At 42.3% G+C, this 23359-nt stretch overlaps 1 protein-coding gene and 1 pseudogene across 1 annotated transcript; both read left to right on the top strand.

Moving 5' to 3' along the window:
- Positions 1 to 15598: 15598 nt before the first annotated feature.
- On the top strand, positions 15599 to 16042 carry LOC142181073 (uncharacterized). Its single transcript, XM_075253203.1, has one exon. The coding sequence runs from the start codon at positions 15599 to 15601 to the stop codon at positions 16040 to 16042; it is 444 nt and encodes a 147-aa protein (XP_075109304.1).
- A 4225-nt stretch (positions 16043 to 20267) lies between these two features.
- Positions 20268 to 22149, top strand: LOC107822514 (acylsugar acyltransferase 3-like; annotated as a pseudogene).
- Positions 22150 to 23359: the final 1210 nt, after the last annotated feature.

Here is a 23359-nt window from a genome sequence, read left to right on the forward strand (position 1 = left end):
CACATCCATATAGGTCTATCAATGAACCACACATCAACTCTAGTCACACACAACAGATAAAAAAATCCTCTAAAGGTTCACAATGACTGAATCATAGCACATACTATCATCTGATTAACTTACCCACATCCTTGCCGTCCACAACCACGAGCTAACCTATATATGAGAACTTCCAGTCTCCAAGTCCATAAAGTACACGAATTACCATATCTGATCCCAATTTCGTCGTTCGCATATATAGCACACTTCTAGTAATCAATCATTCCACGAGAGATACTCTAAAATTCTTCTATGTTGTCAAGCAAACTCGAATATCAGCAACCGATCTGACAAGAAGTGCTGCAATACTACCGAAGTACCATCAACTTAATCACATTGCCCTCGTCAAATCACCTGAAGCTCATTTCTCTAATTATCTGAAACCGCCCGTGCTTCCTAAGAATTGTAACCTTTCTTTCCGAACTGATCCGCGACCTTACACATGCAAATCTAAGTCTTTCACAACACACCGCCTATACCATACCGTCCTAAGGTAAACATGATAACTTCATATCCATTCCGAGCCGCACGCAACTACGTACTCAACTAGCCAATAACTTTTCCATTAAACCTCAACTAGGAGAAAATTACTATACATCTCATGCGCTTCATGCCCGTGGTAAAATACACACTTTTAACCATGGTAGAATCATCGAGAACTTTCCGAATTCCATTCGCACAAAACAAAACCGTCAGAACTGAATCCTTCCAACTTAACCAAGCTACGCAGGTCACTAAAACCCAAGAGCATTGTCTCTAAACATCTGTATAAATTGATTACCTCATAAGCATCCAAAGAACTAATCATGTTCTTACCATACCGATCCAGGCCACTACCAAGCTATCCCATCTATCCGAGTTCCCTTCTAACTTACCTTCAACTTGATACTCATTCTTGCCATAACATCACAATTTCTCAACCCAGACTTACCACACGAGACCCAAGCACAAAACCACATCGTCTAAGACTCATAAGCCGCTGAATACTCTCTTAAATATTTCCAAAAGCACCACCTTCAAAATACTTTACTCTAAAGAGATTTCCTACAAATCTAAATCCGTTACCTTTACCTTCCTGATGCTGATACATAGAATCCCATAATTAATATAGAAAATACCACAAGTCTTGACATCTTCCAATGAAAACTCAGTTCCTAGCCACATATACAACTTGAAAATACCCAATTGTTACATGTAAAATCTTGAACACATTAGAACCATTCTTGAGAGTCATTCACTCTACTCAAACTGCAATTGGCCTGATCAAACGAATAGAACCACCCGCACCTCAATTGCACCCCGACACCGCAGAGTGTAACCTCATCCTAGAACAACCAAGCAATTTCCTACTCTATGCACCGAGCATCCATTACCAACAAAAACTCAAGACATGCCGTGATTTTCATACACCTATGATGCATGACATAACCTTTGTCAAAAAATTTCCTTTACTCGAGCCATCCTCGATCTAAATCTCCGTAAGCCATAACTGATTCACCAATAGGCCTCACACTGGAACCAACATAGCATATAACTGTGCAATCAACTCATCAATAGCGGACTCCCCCACTTGGCTCGAAGCCATAGACCAAAACACACACAATAACTCGTAACACATATACTCTATTGCTGCCATAATACCATAGTGAGATTTAAACTCAATCCTTCATAAGATCGTGAAACACAAACCATCTGGTACTTTGAATCTTCTGCAATCTCGCATTCATCCTCACAACAGTCAAGCCCACTATCTTAAGCGTCCCAAATTTAAATTTTCAACACTTATATTTCACTTGTAAATGAGATATTCTAACAGACAACATGAGGATCACACAACCTCATAACACTCCGCAGGAGATAACCCCACCTGTTTGGCCTCAAACTAATATTTCTGTATAGCTTCCACTGTCATAAACATTACGCAGTCACTTAATCTTCCCGAGTATGAACTCATACCATAACATGAAATTTATTTCACTCCCAACTAGAACACATGAAAAGATTCTTCACTCACTCAAAACTCGGGACTATACCTCAAATCGAGATGAAAATCAAGCACCTAATAGTTCTTCTATCCTCTTGCAGACCCTTCTCGTTGCTCCCAAATCATATGAATACATCTCGTAGTCACATCACACTCATCACGTAACTATCTAGTCATTACCGCTACCAACAGGGTACTACCGAATGTATAAGTTCAAAAACACTTGCTCACACAATCAGCACCTCGGTGCTCAAGCTATAGGCAAACATTTGGCCTTGAGTCCTCCAGACTGGCCCAACATCAACAAACAGAGATCACATCTCGCCTCTCGATCAGGGAATCACAAGCCATCAATGCATATCTGATACCGAGAGCTCATGCGTGCATACAAACGCATGGAAGGAATTCTAGAAGTTACTTTTCAAGCTGAATCAAGGATGCACGATAAGAATTCAAGAATGTGAAGTTTTTCCTAAAGGTTCTGCAGCCTCCTGTGGATAAATACAGACGTCTCCGTACCGATCCGTGAGACTCTACTAAACCTGCTCATGATTGTGAGACCTATGTAACCTAGGCTCTGATACCAACTTGCCACGACCCCAAATCGGTCCCAGTCGTGATGGCGCCTCTCGCGAAGACAAGGCCATCTGACACAATTCCCAAATCAACCATTTTCTATTAAAAGTTGTTTTATACCATTTATAAACGAATAATCTCATAATGAACATTTAAAAGAAAAATGCAGAATAATTACACAAGCCCGACATCGGGGTGTCACTAGTCATAAGCATCTACCAAGGTCTGAATACAATAAGAGTCAAAAAAATATACTAAATACAGTAATAAAATGAGAGGAAGGAAGAAGTGTTGCGAACGTCGTGCAACCACCTTGCTAACTCTGATGACTCCGCGTCTGAGCAATCAACACCCGTTACCGGGTTCCGAAATACCTGAATTTGCACACGATGTGCAGGGAGTAATTTGAGTACTCCAATCCAGTAAGTAATAAGAGTAAATAAAGACTGAGCAGTAGGAAACAATGAATCCACATTTATGATAAACTCAATAAGCACAACAGGCTTTCAAATCGGGATGCGAGTCAATTGTCTCATTTTAAACCCAGTTTTCGGTAAAAAATCATTTGAAAATGCCTCCTAATAGTTTCAGTAGGGGTTCAATACTATTTATGATAAAAGAGATGAAAACCATAATCGGCCCCTCGGGCAAAACATAGTTCGCATACCGCCTCTCGAGCAAAACAGAAATTTCACAACCCTTTTCATAACTTAGAAACTTCAGTTTAAATGAAAGATTATTTAAAACGTTTGTTCAACAGATTCAATCGAGGCTCAGTTTAAAGATGACTGAAAGCAGTAAACAAATCAACATGATCAATAGAAACTCGTTTAAAGAGGAGTGAAAATAGTAAGTTCATAAACCGGCCCCTCATGCAAAGCATCACTCATGTACATGTATATCTATGTAGCCCCTAGCGAGAGCCTCTCAGTCACTCATGACTCAACTCTTACCAATTAGCGCTCACACTTAGCACTCACACTCAATAGGTACCATATAGTAACTGCTGCGGCATGCAGCCTGATCCATATATCGTTGTGGCGTGCAGCCCGATCCATATATATGTCGACTACGCTCACTAGGGATGTGCAGACTCTGGAGGGGCTCCAACAACCCAAGCTCTATATCGATGTAGCGTGCAGCCCGACCCAACATATAGCTGCGGCGTGCAGCCTGATCCATATACATATCGCTGTGGCGTGCAGCCCGATCCATATATATATATATAATCCTCACAACCAGGCCATCGGCCTCTCTCAGTCATTAACCTCACAATCAGACTCTCAGTCTATCTCAGTCATCAACCTCACATTCAGACCCTCGGTCTATCTTTGTCATCAAACGCACTATCACTCGGACCATCAGTAAAATAGAGAACTCAACCCAAACAGTTTTCACATTTTTAAGAAATAAAGTGATAAAACCAGGTTTAAACAATAAACAGGTAAAACATGACTGAGGATATGCTTTCAAAACAAATAGAGTGAGGAAAAATAGTGAAAATGCCCCTAAAGGTCTCAGTGGGTCGGCACAAGGCCCCAGACATGGCATACAACCCAAAATATAATATAAATCTCAAGAACATGGAATATCATTAGATTTCAAATCAAATACGCGACTTAAGAGTCGTAAGGGATGGACCAGGTCACATTCCCCAATGGTGCACCACTCCACACTCGTCATCTAGCATGTGCGTCACCTCAAAGTAATGCAACGATGTGTACTCCGGGGTTTCAAACCCTCAGGATAGTATTTACAATCATTACTTACCTAAAACCGGCTAAATCTCTAGCCCGCGATGCCTTTGCCCCTCGAATTGTCCTCCACATGCGTCAAATATATCCAAAATCAGGACGAGGACGTCAATATATGCTAAAGAAGCAAAGCCCAAGCGAAAACAATCAACAAATGGCACAAATCCTGAAATTACCAAAACACGACCCCTGAGACCACATCTTGAAAGTCTGAAATATTTACATCAATAGATTCCTCATCTCCCCACGAGTCTATGCATATCAATAATGCCAAAATCAGAGCTCAAATGACCCCTCAAATCCTCATTTTAAGGCCTCTTAAGCTCAAGCCCTAATCCCCCATTTTAACCTTTGATTTCCACAATTTCTAGCTTTAATCCATGAAATAATAGCATAGGAACGAGTTTTAGGTCCAAATTCCATACCTCAATGAATTTCCCTTGAAATCCCTCTTTCAAATCGCCTAAAAAGCTCCAAGGCTGAAGTCTACAATGGTGGAATAGATCAATTTCGCAAAATGAAATAACTTATATGTTCTGCCCAGGCCTTTCCGCATCTGAGGTCCTTCAACCGCATCTACGGTACAACATTTGCAGTTAAGTCTGCCACTCCTGCGGAAGTCACTATTCCAGTCTAAATCGCATTTGCGACCATTTTTCCACATCTGCGACATAGCAGATGCGGTCTCCTTACCGCTTCTGCGGTCTTAGCCTACCTGGCCATTTCTCGTTTTCGCGATAAATTCTCCGCATTTGCGACTTCGCAGATGCGGCCATCCCGACCGCTTCTGCGGTCCCCGAGATTCTTCCACGATCCGCTTCTGTGGCCATTCCATTGCATATGCAGCATCGCACCTGCGGCCCCCAAACCGCAGGTGTGAAAATACCAGAAGCAGCAATATCAGCTACTGCAACAAGATTCCAACCTCTACGGCAACCATCCAAAATCACCCCGAGGCCCTCGGGACCTTAACCAAAAGCACAAACATAACCCAATACCTTATACAAACTTGTTCCAATCATTAAAACACTTCAAACAACATCAAATCAACTAAAACACCTCAGATTCAAGCCAAACTTTCTAAAATCTTCCGAATTTCTCTTTTGATCAAAAACCCAACCAAATCACGTCCGAATAACCTAAAATTTGCACACACATCCCGAATGATTCAATAGAACTACTGCAACTTCCGAAATTCCATTCTGACCTCTATATCAAAATCTCACCTATCCACCGGAAAATACCAAAATCTCAATTTCGCCAATTCAAGCCTAAATCTTCCACAGACTTCCAAAATGCATTCCGATCATGCTCTTAAGTCCCAAATCACCTAGCGGAGCTAACCAAATCATAAAAATTCAGATATGAGATCATCTACAAACAAGTCAAATCTTTAGAATTACATGCTTCAAACTAAAAACCGTTCTTCCAAATTTCATGCCGATTTTACCCTGAAAACCAAAGCCAATGATTTAAATGAGTCATAATACATCACACGGGGAAAGTCATGCCCGAGAACTGGCGAGCAAAGTGCAAAAACTCAAAATGACCGGTTGGGTCGTTACAAATCTCTAGGCCTCATTCCGCAAACATATACAGAGCTCGATAAAATGTCCCTTTGGGCATCTCTAGGTATACTCAAGTTCTTCGCTTGGTACTTTGTCGAACTCATGAATATTGTTACACCTTATTTCATAGACCCGCTTATCCATTCATATGACTTCACTGCATCTAGGTAGGTAATACTATATAATAACTCTTACTTTGATTTATCGTTACTGAGGTCTGCTACCGAACTCCAAGTTTGTCACGACCCCAAATACCCCGGTCATGATGACGCCTATCACAGTACTAGGTCAACCAAAACAACATGAACAATATGAAGATCTTTTGAAAGATTCATGTTTCTAAACAGATTAAGTCTCAAATCATTCATTTTTTTGTTAAATTATCAAAGGAAATACGCAGAAATAAGTACGTATATACATCAGACATCCCGAATTTGGTGTCACTAGTCATGAGCCACTAAGTACAACTAAATATTGTCTGCTTAATACAAAATAAATCTGATATACAAAGTACTAGGATAAGAAGGAGAAAGGCAGGGCTGCGAACACTGTGCAACTACCTTGCGATCTCCGGATAAGACTCTGAGAGTGCTGGAAGCTCTCATTCTGATGCTCGGTCACCTAGATCTGCACACAAGGTGCAGGTAGTAACATGAGTACGCCAACTCAGTAAGTAACTAAAGTAAATAAAGTCTGAATACAGTGACGAGCAATTAAAATCACATGCATACTTTTTCAAGAATTTCAACAGAAATATCAAAGTCAAAATCTGTAGTTCAATAACCAAATACCTCGTAAAAACTCTAGTTTCAACGAAAATCCTTTAAAGCATTTATTCAACATTTTTCAGTAGAGGCTCAGTATAAAAGAAGAGTGGAAATAGGAAAATCTCATAAACAAGCCCCTCGGGCAAGGTATCACTCATAAGTATAGCCTCTCGGGCAAGCCTCTCAGTCACTCGTGACTCAGCTCTCGTCAATCAGTACTCACACTCAGCACTCCGACTCAATAGATATATCATAATAATAATAGCAACCCTTGCGGCGTGCAGCCCGATCCATAGTTTATAGTCGACTACGCTCACTGGGGGTGTGTAGAGGGCTCCTACAGCCCAAACGTCATATCGCTGCGGTGTGCAGCCCGATCCATATCTATATAAATATCATTGTGGCATGTAGCCCGATCCATAAGTATATATAATCCTCACCATCAGGTCCTCGACCTCTCTCTCTCAGTCATTAACCTCACAGCCACTCGGACATTTCAGTGAAAATCGGGGAAACTCAGCCCAAACAGTTTTCATATATTAAGAAGTAGAGTAATGAAACCAGATTAAACAACAAACATGTAAAAAATGACTGAGAATATGCGTTCAAATCAAAACAGTGTGAGGAAAGTAGTAAAATACCCCTAACGGTCTAAACAGTTCGGCACAAAGGCCTCAAACATGGCATTTAGCCCAAGTTAACAACCAATTTCTAAAACACATGGATATCATATATAATATATCAAAATATGCAACTATATAGTCGCTACAGGATGGACCATGTCCTAATCCCAACAGGTGCACGCCCACACGGTCATCACCTAGCATGTGCGTCACCTCATTTATCAAACAGTACGAAATTTCCAGGGTTTCATACCCTCAGGTCTAAATTTACAATCGTTACTTACCTCAAACCAGATGAAATCCTACTCCGCGACGCCCTTGCCTCTCGACTTGGCCTCAACTCGTATCCAATCTATCCAAAATTAGAATCACAACATTAATATATGCTAAGGGAACGAAGCCCATGCGAAAATTATCAAATTACGTCAAAATCCCGAAATTGGTCAAACCTGACCCCCGAGCCCACATCTCGGAATCTGTTAAAAATCACATCAATAGAATCCTTATCCTCCCACGAGTCCGTACATATCAAGAACATCAAAATCAGACCTCAAATGGCCCCTTAAATCCCCAATTTTTCCTCTCCAATTTCAATCCCTAACTTCCCAATTTTTTTCACTCTTAATCTCATAAATTTCATGCTTAAACAACTAAAAATCAACATAGAATCGAGTTTTAGGTTCAAGAAACTCACCTCAATGAAAATCCCCTTGATTCCCTCTTCCGAACCTTCCAAAAAGCTTCAACTCCAGATAAAGCTAGTGGAACACACCTCAATTTTGTGAAGGGGAAACTTATATAATTTCTGACCAACCGATTTTGCACATGCGGTCCTTTTCTCGCTCCTGTGGTACCGCTTCTGCGTTCAAACCAACCGCATATGTGGTTTTAACTTATTGCCCTGGAACCGCACCTGTGCCTCTATATCTGCACCTGCGGTCTCGCAGGTGCGTTCCAACTTCTGCATCTGCAACTTCTGGTCCTCTCACTTATGGCCACACCTGCAGCTGCTCTAGCGCTTCTGCGATCTTGCACATGTAGTCCCCAATCCGCAGGTGCGGATATGACAGGGGCAGCAGCTGAAGATACACACTTTCAAAACCAAACATTCCGAAAATCTTCCAAATCCATCCCGAGTCCCCCGGGACCTCAACCAAAAATACGAACAAGTCACATAATACTATTCAAACTTATACCAACCTTCAGAACACTCAAAACATCGAATCATCAAAACACCCTCGGATTCAAGCCTAAGGTTTCCAAAACTTCCAAATTCCCCAAACGACCAAAAGGCCTACCAAATCACCTCCGAATGACTTGAAAATTTGCACACACATCACAAATGACACAACGGACCTACTGCAATTTCCAGAATTCCATTCTGACCCCGATATCAAGATTTCCACTACTAACCGGAAAATCCAAAATTTCAATTTCGTTAATTTAAGCCTAAATCTACCACGAGCCTCCAAATTACATTTCGAACACGTCCCTAAGTCCCAAATCACCTCACGAAACTATCCAAACCATAAAATCATGTTCCGAGATCATTTACTCGGAAGTTAACTTCTAGTTGACTTTTCCAACTAAAAGGCTAACTTAAGAGACTAAGTGTCTTATAACACTCCAAAATGACTCTGAACCCGAACCAACCGACACGATGCGATTAAATGTAGCTGAAAAACACATAAGAAAGTAGAAATGGGGGAAACAGAGCGGTAACTCATGAAACGACCAACCGGGTCATTACATCCTCCCCCTCTTAAACAAACGTTCATCCTCGAACAAGTTAAGAAACATACCTGTAGCCTCAAATAGGTGAGGATATTTTCTCTGCATCTCCCGCTCGGTCTCCTAGGTAGCCTCCTCCACGGGCCAACCTCTCCACTACACTTTCACTGAAGCTATATCCTTTGATCTCAACTTTCAAACCTGATGCTCCAAAATAGCCACTGGCTCCACATCATAAGTCAAATCACCATCTAACTAAACCGTGCTGAAATCCAAAACATGAGACGGATCTCCAATATACTTCTAGAGCATAGAAACATGAAATACCGAATGCACACTCGATAAGCTAGGTGTCAAGGCAAGCTCATAAGGTACCTCCCCAATCTTCCGAAGCACCTCGAAAGGCCCAATGAACCGAGGACTCAATTTGCCTTTCTTCCCAAACTCTGATAACACCCTTCATGGGTGAAACCTTCAGTAGAACCTTCTCCCCAACCATGTAGGACACATCACGAACCTTCCTGTCAGCATAACTCTTTTGTCTCGACTACGCTTTACGAAGCCATTCCTGAATCACCTTTACCTTGTCTAAAGCATCCTGCACCAAGTCTGTACTTAAAATCCTAGCCTCGCCGGGCTCAAACCAACCAACTAGAGATCTATACTGTCTCCCATATAAAGCCTCATATAGATCCATATGGATACTTGACTGATAATTGTTGTTATAAGCAAACTCCGCGAGCGGTAGAAACTGATCCCATGACCCTCCAACAACAATGACACAAGCGCACAACATGTCCTCCAATATTTGAGTAGTGTGCTTGGACTGTCCGTCCATCTGAGGGTGAAAAGCTATGCTCAACTCAACCTTAGTACCCAACTCTCACTGCATAGCTCTCCAAACCTGCAAAGTAAACTGAGTACCTCTATCTGAAATGATGAAAACTATGACATCATGCAAGTGAACAATCTCTAGGATATAAATCTATGCCAACCGCTCTGAAGAATAGGTAGTACACACAGGAATGAAGTGCACAGACTTGGTCAGCCGGTCCACAATCATCCAAATAACATTGAACTTCTTCAAAGTCCGTGGGAGCCTAACTATGAAATCCATGGTGATCCGCTCTCACTTACACTTTGGAATATCTAACTGCTGAAGCAAGCCACCCAGTCTCTGATGATGATATTTCACCCAGTGACAATTGAGACACCGAGCTACAAATCCCACAATGTCCTTCTTCATTCTCCTCCACCAATACTGCTGTCTCAAATTCTGATATATCTTTGCGGCACCAGGATGGATTAAATACCGCAAACTATGAGCCTCCTTAAGAATCAACTCCTAAAGCACATCCATATTGGGCACATATATCTGGCCCTACATCCTCAATACTCCGTCATCACCATTAGTCACATCTCTGGCATCGTCGTGCTGAACTCTGTCCTTGAGGACAACAAATAAGGATCATCATACTAGCGCTCTCTAATGTGATCGAATAGGGAAGATCGAGAAACCACACAAGCTAAGACCTGACTGGACTACAAAATATCCAACCTCATAAACCGATTGGCCAAGGCCTGAACATCAATTGCATGAGGTCTCTCCCCAACAGGAATAAATGCAAGACAACCCATACTCACTGCCTTCCTACTCAAAGCATCGGCCACTAAGTTGGCCTTCCCCGGATGATACAAGATGGTGATATCATAGTCCTTTAGCATCTCCAACCATCTCCACTGCCTCAAATTGAGATTTTTTTTAACAAGTGCTGGAGGCTACGATGATCAGTAAACACCTCACAAGACACGCCATACAAATAATGCCTCCAAATCTTCAACGCGTGAACAATAATAGCGAACTCTAGATCATGAACAGGGTAGTTCTTCTCATAGGGATTCAACTGACGAGAAGCATAAGCCATAACTCTACCCTCATACATCAAAACATACCCAATACCAACTCTCGAAGCATCACAATATACGGTATATGAACCTGAAGCTGATGGCACAACTAACATTGGAGTTGTGGTCAAGACAGTCTTGAGCTTCTAAAAGCTCACCTCACACCCATCCGACTACCTGAATGGAGCACCTTTTTGAGTTAATTTGGTCAAGGGTGATGCAAAAGATGAAAATCCCTAAATGAACCGATGGTAATAACCTGCCAAACCAAGAAAGATACGAATCTCTGTGGCTGAGGACAGTCTGGTCCAACACTAAACTGCCTCTATCTTCTTCGGATCAACCTGAATACCCTCACTGGACACCACGTGCCCCAAGAAAGCCACTGGACTGAGCCAAAACTCACATTTGGAGAACTTTGCATAAAGCTTCTCCTCCCTCAATCTCTACAACACAACTCTCAAATACTGCGCGTGCTCCTCCTAACTACACGTGTATACTAGAATATGATCAATGAATACAATAATGAACGAGTCGAGAAAAGGCCGAAAAATGTTGTTCATCAAATGCATGAACGCTGCTGGGGCATTGGTCAGCCCAAAAGACATCACAAGGAACTCATAATGTAAGGCCCCGTAAATTTTTTCTCAAAAATCCGAAATCTCGTAGTGCCAAGTTAAGGAATAATGTTTTTCAGAAGAGCTCGTTTCTACGGCCTATTATGCGGTCGCATAATAGCAATGCGGGTCGCATATCTGCCACAGAGTGAGTTAGAATGTTGGCTAACTTTGAGGACAACTATGCAGCCAATTATCTGATCGCATAATTGATATGCGGGCCACATAGTCGTCGCATAATCTTCTTAGGATTTTTGCATATGGCAGTTTTACGGTGCATTATGCGACCGTAGAACAGGTATGCATACTGCATATTCGTCGCATACCCAGGCAGAGTATTCAAGTCTTGAGGGCTACTTTTGGGGGCCGCATATCAGTTATGCAGTCGCATATGCGACCGCAGATTGAGTCGGGGATCCTATTTTCTAACTTTTAAAACCCGACCCCATTCCGTTAAAAACACCCCATTAGACCCTCTTGTGATATTTTCTACTACACCTAAAGTGAGAGAAACTGTTCTAAGGGGAGAGAGTGATCCTCACCAAGTCACTATTCAATCCTTGCCTAAATCTTTGAAGATTATCAAGTAAAGTTACTAAGACTTCATTCTAAGAGGTAAGAATTTGTGCCCTAATCTTTGATTTCGAAATTTCTTCTAGAATAAGTAATTAACAAATGGGATCATGGGTATAAGGGTTGATTATCTTGCATGCATGTATGATAAAAGGGTATGGGGAGATTGTGAGCTGAGAATGTAACAAATGGGGTGTAGGAGGATAGAATCTTTCACAAAAAGGTCTTTAAATCACAATGCACACTTAGTGCTTGAAAATGTGCTCAATTGAGATATAATATTGATTATCTCTCTAATTTGTGGCTCAACTTGTAATTCTCATATAATAGATCGAAGTGGCTAAGAGCTCCGGAATTATTGTAGGAATTTAAGAAAAAACTCTATTGAGGTATGTATGGCTAACCATCTTCTTCTTAGTGTTGAACTCTTGATGTCCGAATAGTTGGCATGAGTTCCGATTTGATCAAACTAGATGGATTGCATTAATGTGTTGGGTTGACAGATTTTTGTTCCAAAATTGTTCTATGTGTTTACCCTAAAACCATGCTAGTTGAAAATGTGATTATATTCTCCAAGAGTCTTTTCTATCCTTATGTGTGCATGCCTTATATGATATCACTTATCGACATGGATGGTGAAGCTATATGGATGAATAAATAAGGGGAAGACTTGAATTATAAAAATGTGTCCAAGTGCCAAGAATTAATTAATAAATGAGGTGTGTTTGTGCCATGTAATGGAAAAATGGAAAGAAATGTGAACTAAGGAATAATTGAAAGAGGTTATGTCCCAAGTGAGATGGCTTAGCTGATCGGGCCGAGATTGGACTCCATGAAGGAAAAACAAGGTGGTATTATGGGTTATGGCACTAAAAATTATTAACCTAAAGAGATGGAAAGATATAACCGGAACTATATGAACCTTATTTTGTGTTTCCTTGTAATCATGTGAAGTACTTGTTGATGTTATAACAACCTTCTATTTGTTCATTGTTCATTCTATTAAGAATTGTGTTTGCCTTGCATACTAGTACTATTCGATAGTACTAACGTCCCTTTTGCCTGGGGCACTACATCTTTTAATGGATGTAGGTGGTTCCATCGCAGATAGTGGTGCTCTCTTTCTCTCCTTACAACCGCCTTTGTGAGCCCCATTTCTTCCAGGGGTTTAGTAGTTCTTCCAGGGGTTTAGTAGTTCTTCTTTTGTATAAATTCTCATATTTTGAGGTATAGCCGGGGCCTTGTTGCCGGCATTGTCATATTGGTCTTTTGTATCCTTATAGGCTCTGTAGACGTTGATGTGAATCATGTATGGGTGCCGGGGTAGACATTGGATCACCTTGTATTTTGAAACTCTTCTCCACTAGATTGTAAAATGTATGTACTTTTGGAAACTTAACTATGGCATATGGTGTTTATGTAAAAATTTAACTAGTAACGTTTATGTATTTATATAACTAATCTTTCCTGTGTTTAACAAGTGGTGATGTATTACTTCTTTGGATATTGAATGAGTCGGGTAGGAAAGGCTGGATAGGCTTGCTCGACCGAGTTCACTCGGTTGCACGCCGGTCGCGCTCCCCGAGCATTGGGGCGTAACAAACTTGGTATCAAAGCCTAAGGTTTTAAAGCGTCCTAGGATGTCTTAGAGACGTGTCTAGTAGAGCCCTTCTTATCGGTGTGTTGTCTACCACATCTATAAGTAGGGGGATACTTGGGCATTTAGGAATAATACCCTTCCTTGATGTTCTATATCGTGCGTTAGAGCGGGATGTGAGGTTGCTTTCCTTTAACTCGTGCATTGTTCTATCTTTCAGTAAATGGCACCTAAGAAAAAAGCGAGAAATTGCCAAGAAGCCAATGCCACCTTAGGAGTGGCTTATGATCCCCTACTTAATATTGGGGGTGAGGATAATCGCCATGCTATCACCCTGCCTGATTCTTCTACTCAAGAGCAGACTACAACCCAGTTCCTACACCTACGGAGGTTACCACCATCCCTCCTGCCGATATGCCTATTCCACCCCCAACCTCAGCTTCTGGTTCTGGTATTTCTGATGGGATTTTAGAGGAGCTATTCAGATGCTGACTTAGTTAGTGGCTTCTCAGGCGTAGAGGTCAAATGCTGCACCCATCTCATTTAGCTTGCAAGGGGATTTTTTTGGTTCTAGGGTAAACAAATTCCTTCAGTTAGACCCTCCAATGTTCGCAGGTACTGATCCCGAGGCAGACCCTCAGGATTTCATTGATAAGATGCATAAGACTCTCAGAGTTATGCGTGCTACTGAGACAGAGGGAGTGGAGATGGCTTCCTATCATCTAAAATGGGTGGCATATTTCTGGTTTGAGATGTGGGAGGATTCCCTTGAGGAGGGGAGCCCTCTGGTGAGATGTAGTGAGTTTGCGGATGCCTTCATAGACCATTTCCTGCATGTTGAGACTAAGTAGCCCGTGCTGTGGAGTTTGAGACCCTTAAACAGGATAGTAATAGTGTGTGGGAGTATCATATGTAGTTCGTGTGCCTGTCAAAGTATGCTGTTCATATGATGCCGACTATGGAGGCTAGGGTGCGTTGATTTGTGCAAGGCCTTAGCTATGGAAGGATGGTGGCCTTTGCCGAAGCTATCGAGGCTCTAAAGTTAAAGCACGGGATGGAACGAGAAGGTAATAGTAGGGCCCGATCAACAGGCAACCTTGGTGATTCATTCGGAGGTGGGAGATTAGCTTTTCGGGGAGGATCATCAGGGCCATCCCAGTCTTATGCTCAGTCTTCGGCTAGTGCCCCACCATCAGGGCACAATCAGCATCAAGGGAGTCATTTTAGGCCCAGCCAAGGCAGCACGGGATCCCACCATCAGGGCCGATCGGGAGAGAGATCCCAACAGCAGCAGAGGGTCTCATGCCCAAAATGTGGGAGGATACATTCGGGATTCTACTACATAGACATGCCAATATGTTACGGATGCAGGATGAGAGGCCATATTCATAAGGATTGTCATGCATCCCGCCAGGGGCCGGGCTAGGGCATAGCTCAATCATCCAGTCTTACAGCTCCTACATCTTCAACACACCCTCCAGCTCGAGGCTCTCCAGCACCCGCCGGGTGGGGTGCAGCTAGGGGTGGTGCCTAGAGTTCAGGAGGACTCAGTCGGTTTTATGCTATAAGTGGTCAACAGAGTGCAGAGGCTTCCCCAGATATTCTTACAGGTATATTGTCTGTCCAATATCATGACGTGTATGCTCTTATTGATCCCAGATCTTCATTATCCTATGTTACTCCTTATGTTGCTACAAGCTTCGAGATAGAACCAGAACAACTTCATGAGTCGTTCTCTGTATCGACTCCGGTTGGCGAGTCTATTTCGGCCGCACGGGTTTATTGGGATTGTGTTGTCACGGTGCGTGGCCGGGATACCATGACCGATCTTATTGAATTGGGAATGATTTATTTTGATTTAATAATGGTAATGGATTGGCTTTATTTATGCTTTGACAAACTCGATTGCCAAACTAGGACCATAAGGCTTGAGTTTCCTAATGAGCCAGCTGTTGAGTGGGAGGGGAATACTGTTATGCCAAAATGTAGGTTTATTTCTTACCTTAAGGCCACGAAGATGATCAGGAAGGGGTACATTTATCCTTTGGTCCGAGTTGCGGACACCACTGCTGAGGTGCCTACCCTTGAATCTGTACCAATTATGAATGAATCCCCTGATGTGTTTCTGGATGAGCTCCCTGGGATTCCTCCAGACAGGGAGATCTATTTTGGGATTGTTGTGATGCCAGGCACCCAACCTATATCCATTCCACCTTATAGAATGGCGCAGATAGAATTAAAAGAGCTGAAGGACCAACTGAAGGATTTGCTAGAGAAGGGTTTCATCCGACCGAATGTGTCACCTTGAGGCGCACCGGTTCTCTTTGTCAGAAAGAAAGATAGGTCTCTATGGATGTGTATTGACTACCGGCAAGTCAACAAAGCCACAATAAAAAATAAGTGCCCATTGCGAAGAATAGATGATTTATTTGATCAATTTCAAGGTGCTAAGTTCTTCTCTAAAATGGATTTGCAGTCTGGGTATCATCAATTGAAGATAAGAGAGTTAGACGTTCCGAAAACAACTTTTAGAACTCGGTATGGGCACTTTGAATTTATGGTAATGTCTTTTGGGCTAACAAATGCCCCGACAACCTTCATGTATCTTATGAACCGAGTCTTCAAGCTGTTTCTTGACTCCTTTGTGATAGTATTCATTAACGACATCCTTTTATATTCACGAAGTAGGGAAGATCACACCGACCACCTCAGGGCAATTTTGCAGACTCTTCATCAGCACCAATTGTATGCAAAATTCTCGAAATGTGAATTTTGGCTAGAATCTGTTACATTTCTGGGGCATGTCGTCTCCAGATAAGGAATGAAGGTTGAACCTCAATATTCACGGAAGGAATCGAGGCAACAATGAATAATGCTAACTTAGAATCAAAGGCCGATCACGAATCGATGTCAAAGATTGTGTTTACAGTATTCGAGGTTTCTCTACAATCAATCTCGAATACTAGGGGGCATTACCCTCGGGTATCGAATTGCTTTATCAAGGAAATTATGTCGTAATGGAAGGGTCTCGATAGGTAGGATTTGTTATAAGGGCCAAACTGTCAAACGAACCGTGCCCATGTGGATTGCTCGAGCCCTGGCATAAAACATGTACGCATGCATAACTATTTAGCACAAGAATAAAAATAAGCATTTTCCTTGCATTCATTTTATGTTTAAAATTTTTTCTCTTTACATCCCTTAAAGAATTTCGTACTTTTGATCTCCTCAAAGAAGCGAACTCAAGGGCCGACTATAACCAGAATTCAAATGACCACCCCCTCACTCGGGGACTTCCGGCCAAAAACAAACTCGAACATATCGAGCTATTAAACATCGAGGATACAAGACATATTAGGCAACCCCCGAATTTTAAAGGCCACGACCATACCCACTTAGGGACTGTTATCTTAGGCAAGCCTATATAACTTGGGGAAGTAAGCCCACTGGGCTACACCTAAAATTAAAAGGACATGACCATATTAACACGGTTTAGAGACGTCCAAGAACCGTTACAAAAAATAGGCCTTCGAAATTTTCATAACTGGTTCTAAAGGCTACCCTCGACAAACTATATTTTGAATTACTTACTTTGGGAGAAAGTTTTCAATGACACCAAACCCAAGATGCCTCAAAACAGAATAATGTAAAGGCAGGGTTTGTTTGAACTTACACAACATAAGTTATTTTATGCCAAGACATTCCGGCCTTTGGGAACACAAGTAATAAAGCAAAGGAAATTTTAAGAGCCAAAAGGGAAAGAAAGACTTATACATATAACAATCTTTTTACAAAGGTCAGAATGACCTAATACAAAAATTTACAATGGCTGAGACGACCTCAAAAAAATGCCAAAGAAAGAAAAAAAATATAAAAACATATAAAGGCCTAAGTAGCCTGACCTTCATCGGAGGCAGCATCTCCATCCTCGGGATCTTCCCTATCTTCGGACTAGCTTAAGCTCTTGGAATCTTCCTCGGGAAAGGTTAGCTTCCAGGCCCTGGCTTCTTCCGATTTGGCATTCTCGATTTTGGCCAATATATCGAAGTCCTGAGCATGAGCTTCCTAGAGGGCTTCCCTTCAAGCTTGCCACCTTGCATGATCTACCATGCTCTTGGCCTGTGCCTAGATGGCCTCGGAGTCGACCTTGAATTGGGCCACTTTAGCATCGGCTTTGGTATTGGCCACGGCCACCTCAGATTTAGCCGTCTCAAGTTAATTGGGATTGAAGTTACTTGAGTTTCTTGACCTACACCGAGGCTTTCTCTCTTGCAGTTCGGAGCTAGGACCCGGCTGACTCCAGCACTACTTGGACGACCTCCTTTTTCGAGGCCAATATGTCCATATTTTTCTTGAACTCCTCAACCTCGGCCTGTATCGTATCTACCTGTGCCTAAAGCTGCCCGATCTGTTCAAGCCTCTAACAGACCTGCAGGATCGGATCATTAGTAGGGATCTCCAGTTCGTCTTCACTATCATGAAGCACTCAAAATACCTGCTCGGCCATCTCGATATGCTTCCTCCGAGCCGCTTCTATAACTCGGCTTGAAGCTTCTCGCTCAAAAGCTTGTAAGCATCCCTCTTTTTGGTGAGTTCCAGAACCTTAGCCTCGTACATCTCAAGGATTTGGAGGAAAGCCTCATGATGCAACACAGAAGCCTGCAAGCATGAAGAATGATGTTAGAATTACTTACAACTTCAAGTTTAAAATAAATAACAAAGTGACCCTCGAAGTTACCCGATTCAAAGCATGTTGGGCCTCATTAAATAGGCAAGGTGCTTCCACCGCATTCATCAAGACCCGGGCATCCTTCGGTAAACAAAAGGTTATCAACCGCCTGCGGTTGGGGTTAACACTTGGGGTCGTGAATTGATCCACTAGTTTTGGGCTTGATGAAGATCCTGATGCACCCGATGGCGATACCTTCTTTCTCACCGGCAAGTCACCAAGCCCGGTGACATCTTCCGAAGCAGTGGACTCGAATCCGTCCAAGAAGTCGTGGATATCAGCCGCCCCTGAGGCCCCTCATAAGAATGGCTTTCTAACATGCTTGCCTCGTGGATCATGACGTCTGGAATATAAGGGGATCCAAAAATATTGATCACTCCGAGCTCGTCCCTCGGGGTATCTTCCGCTATTCGAGAAGCGTCGCCCCCGGTCTCTTTCTCGACCCCTTTAGCTTGGAGCTGAGTGGCTTCAACCCCTCCTGGTTCGGGAACTTCGGCCAAAGCTCCCTCATCGGCCTCCTCCGATTTGAAGGGCTTTTGCATCGAAACACAAACCCGCATACGGCCCGCCAGTTTGGATCTATCTTCCTCTTCTTCTTCTTGTTTGGACTTATTCCTTAGTCGATGTACTGAGTCCGAAGGTAGAGCGCCAGAACTCCCCCTGGGCTTGAGTGACCTCCTCACCGGTCTCTTCCTTTCCAAATTCGGGGGACTCAGACCCTTTTTCTATTTTTGTCGTCGCCCTGCTTCAGAGCAGGGGACTAGAGAGGCACATCCTCATCACCGGATAGAGGCCTCATAGCAACGTACTTGGGAATACCTATTAGAAAAAGTAGACGAAGATTCAATAGCAAAATAGGGAAATTGGACATTATTACCCCAGGAAAAGAAGTTTACCGTGATTACTGGCCTCCCATCGACCCTTTGATAATTCCATCCAAGCACACTCGGAATACGGTCTCTGTGACACAAGGCCTTTGACCCATTCCTTGAGTTCAGGAACTACGTCCAGTATACGGGCCACAACTGCAACAACAAAAACATCGATAAGGAAGGAGATAATAGGGAAAACACCAAGATTGAACTTTTAAGGCAAAGCGCAACTTATGTTTCATATTCCATTTCTCGGGAAATGGAATGTCTTTGGAAGGGATCAGGTCCGAAGTCCTTATTCCAACAAACCATCCCATCCAACCTCGGTCCGAAGACTCCTCTATGCTCGAGAATGGGGCCTTACTGGCCGGGTGACCAAGCTTGATCATCCCTCCTGGATAGAGTCGAGGACTATAAAGGCGCATAAGGTGATCGAGGGTAAAAGGACATCCCTTAATTTTGCCTATGAAGAATCAAAGGAGAATCGCTATTCTCCAAAAAGAAGGGTGGATCTGGCCAAATTCCACGTTATACCTCTTGCAGAAGGCAATGATGATGGGGTCTAAGGGACCCAACGTGAAGGGGTAAGTGTAAACACTTAGAAAACCCTCCACGTGGGTAGTGATCGACTCCTCTGGCGAAGGAACCACCACATGCTTATTGATCCAGTTCCAATCCTCTTTAACCTTGGCAAGGAGATCGTCAGTAATTGTGCATATGTACCTCAAGACCAGCTCACATCGTCCCGGTATCGAAGAGGTCTTCTCAACCTTAAAATCGGCAATGGTAGGGCACTTTGCCAGAATGAATTCCTCAGGATGGGACTCCACCGTAGCCTCGCTGTCGGCGGGTCGTGATGAAGAGGCGGCCTCCTTTTGCAGTACGGTCTTAGAAGTTTTCGCCATTGAAGAACAGAAGAGAAGAGAATTAGGATGGTATGTGGTTTGATAAAAGTTCAAGAACTTTGGGTGCAAAAGTTGCAAAGCAAAGGGATTTTTGAAGAAAAAACAAGAATAAGAGGAGCTTTGAACGTGAAGTTTTAATGAAGGAAAGCTAGGGTACTTATAGCTTGCTGGTGACGGTTCAGTACCGGTAGTGGCCGAGCAGCAACTGACAGGCATTTAGTGCCTTGATAAATGGACCGACGGGACGTTTCAATATCCCTTTGTCTCTTACGCCATAGTCGGGCTCGTTGCTGACATCATGGCCCATCGCGGCGGGATTTGGATGTTCATATCATTTCTCACCATCTTCTCTCCGAGAAACGTGGGAACTATCTGTATATGGTCAAAATCGGGCTTGCCCCTTATGTGCTTAATCGAGACTTAAATATGATAGATTAAGGTTCGACCTCGGATTATACCGAACCAAGGTACGAGGTTATATCATTATGTTCAACCTCGGAACCGGACAAGATCGAGGGAAATTTGCCATGCCGAATAATAAAAGGACGAAATATCCGCGAGCGGGTGCCGATCACGGTAGGAATCTCGGCACATATCAAGGACATGCCGGTTAATTAGCTAATCATGGGATTTCTTACCTCATATAGAATTGTATCAAGAGTAGGACTCCCCTACTATATAAAGGGGGTCTCATCATTTGTATAATACATCATCTTTACGCCACATAAAGTAATATACTGTCATTTTCTAGCTTTCATTATCTTGTTACTCTATTACTTTGTTCATACTTTAGTTGGAACTTTGGTTTGTGCGATTTTCATTTATTCTTTTACCATCAATCTCAATATTAATCTATTCTCTTAATTTATACCAACCTATATCACGTATCCTTGAAACCACATATACATTCAGTTGTTTTCTGATTTTAGGGTAAACACCTTTCGTTCCATAGTCGTCACAATCTTTCTTTCATTGATCAGATAGCCACTTCTGCATATGCTCCAATTGTCACCTTCTACTCCAAACCTTCAAATAACATAAGCCAGATTCTTGAAAACTCCCTTTCAAAAGTATTGTCCTCTTATTATCCCTTTGCTGGATAATCACGGATAATAAATATGTCGATAGCAATGACACATGTTCTGAGTTTCTAAATGTACAAATCAGTTGCCAGTGTCTCAAGTTCTCAACCACGCATATAATGATGCTACTAATGTTGTCTTCCCATCTGATTCGACTTAGACTAGTTCCTTTGGTCGAAGTCCACTGGTGGTTCAATTAAGCCATTTCGGTTGTGGTGGAATAGCAGTCAGTATATGCCTATCACACAAAACTACTGATGGATATAGTCTCTTTAAATTCCTTAAGGATTGGGCTGCTACAACTCGGCATGAGTTGGATTTCGAATCATCTACTCAATTTAATGCACATTCCTTCTTACCGCCAATCGATGATCTTCCAGTTGTACCCGATATTGTTCGTGAACCTCAGCGATATATGTTTGTCAAGAATCTACCATTTCTCATCCTCTAGTTTGGACAGACGCAAGGATATTGTTGCAATGAATTCACAAGTGCCGAATCCAACTCGAGTTGAAGTTGCCGCAGCACTGCTTTATAGATGTGGAGCGGCAGTATCAATGGCAAATTTCGGCGTGTTCCAACCATCTATATTGTTCCATGTAATGAATTGTCGTCCCCCATTGCCCCAAAACACCATTGGAAATGCTTTGTGTTTCTTTATCTCATTAGCAGTGACGGAAGATGAGATACAAGTACCCCAATTCGTCGCTCAACTAAGAAAAGCTAAAAAATATCTTCAAGAAAAGTTGAATGATCCAAATCAGCTAGCGCCACATGTTCTTGAAAAAATCAAAGAGACAACAAATAAATCAGAGAAGAATATGTGAACGTTAATGAGTTAAAACAAAATTCAGGAAACTGTTAGAAGAATAAAGAAATATATAAAATAGTAAAGAATCAGAAATATTCCGAGTCCACAATTTTCTTGTGCGTCCTTAAGGAATTTTAACCCCCTCACACGTTGCCAAGGTAATGGATTAAATCCTCCCAGGATAAAACGGAATAAACCTTCCTGCAACAGTGGCAATACAAACTGCAGGATACCAACAAACTCAAAGAACGGAGCAAAATCACACTTACGAATTTGAGAGAGAGAGACTACGAATTAGGATGCAGTATATTCAGAAAGAAAGAAGTTCTAGAGTCTTTTTCGTATATGGAAGATGCAGCCTTGCCTCTGAATTTATAGGCAAATATCAGAAGAGGTGTCTGGAAAGGTGCCTTTTCAGAAAATACGCGGCCTGCCGCGGTTCTACCGCGATCATGGCCGAACCGCGGCCAGAGAGCTTCTCTGAATCTGGCTGCCGCGATTCTACCGCGGTCACAGCAGAACCACGGCCAGCGAGGCCCTCTGAACGTTCAGCAGTGATTTGGCATTTAATTAATTATTAAATAATTAAATAAATTTTGTCCAAAAATAATCTTATCGATCCAAATCCAAATCCAAATCCAAATCCAAAGCCGAAGCCGAGTCGAGCGAGCGACGATGACGGCGCGAGGGTTCATTCTCTTCAACTCCTTTTAAGATCTTTAAGAAGTGAATCTATATATAAGCACATAAATGTGATTGTCCCTCACCAATGAGGGACAAAGTGCAAGACAAAAGTTCACTTCTTCAAATTTTCATTTTCCCTCCATTTTATTTCCCTCCATTTCCAATTCACACTTCTTCTCTTTTAAAGCCCAATGGCTTAAAGTCCAACAATCCCCCATATGAATGGGAATGGCTGTATCAAGAAAGATCATAGATGAAAGCTATGTGATTTTGCAAGTAAGGATTAATTGCATCTGGATAAGTAGGTTTCCCTTTGAACTTTCCATAGTGAACATATGTCGGATATACTCGGTCAATCGATAGATTTGATATCTTTGAACCGTCGAACTTTTAGTGTATACCTAGACAACCATATGTCACACAACCAACCCTTAACCGTCTTTTGATTCTCATTGTTGTGTTCGTTTTAGCCATGAACACCGCCTGGTTTCATAAGTGCGTAGAGAATTGGCCTTACAGAATTCTCATTGAAGCGGCTTCTT

Source organism: Nicotiana tabacum, chromosome 5 (assembly GCF_000715075.1).
Source record: "Nicotiana tabacum cultivar K326 chromosome 5, ASM71507v2, whole genome shotgun sequence".
Taxonomy (NCBI): domain Eukaryota; kingdom Viridiplantae; phylum Streptophyta; class Magnoliopsida; order Solanales; family Solanaceae; genus Nicotiana; species Nicotiana tabacum.

What these genes read in the sequence shown, in the direction of transcription:
- LOC142181073 (XM_075253203.1), top strand. Translation starts at nt 15,599, where the DNA reads ATGGTAATGGATTGGCTTTATTTATGCTTTGACAAACTCGATTGCCAA.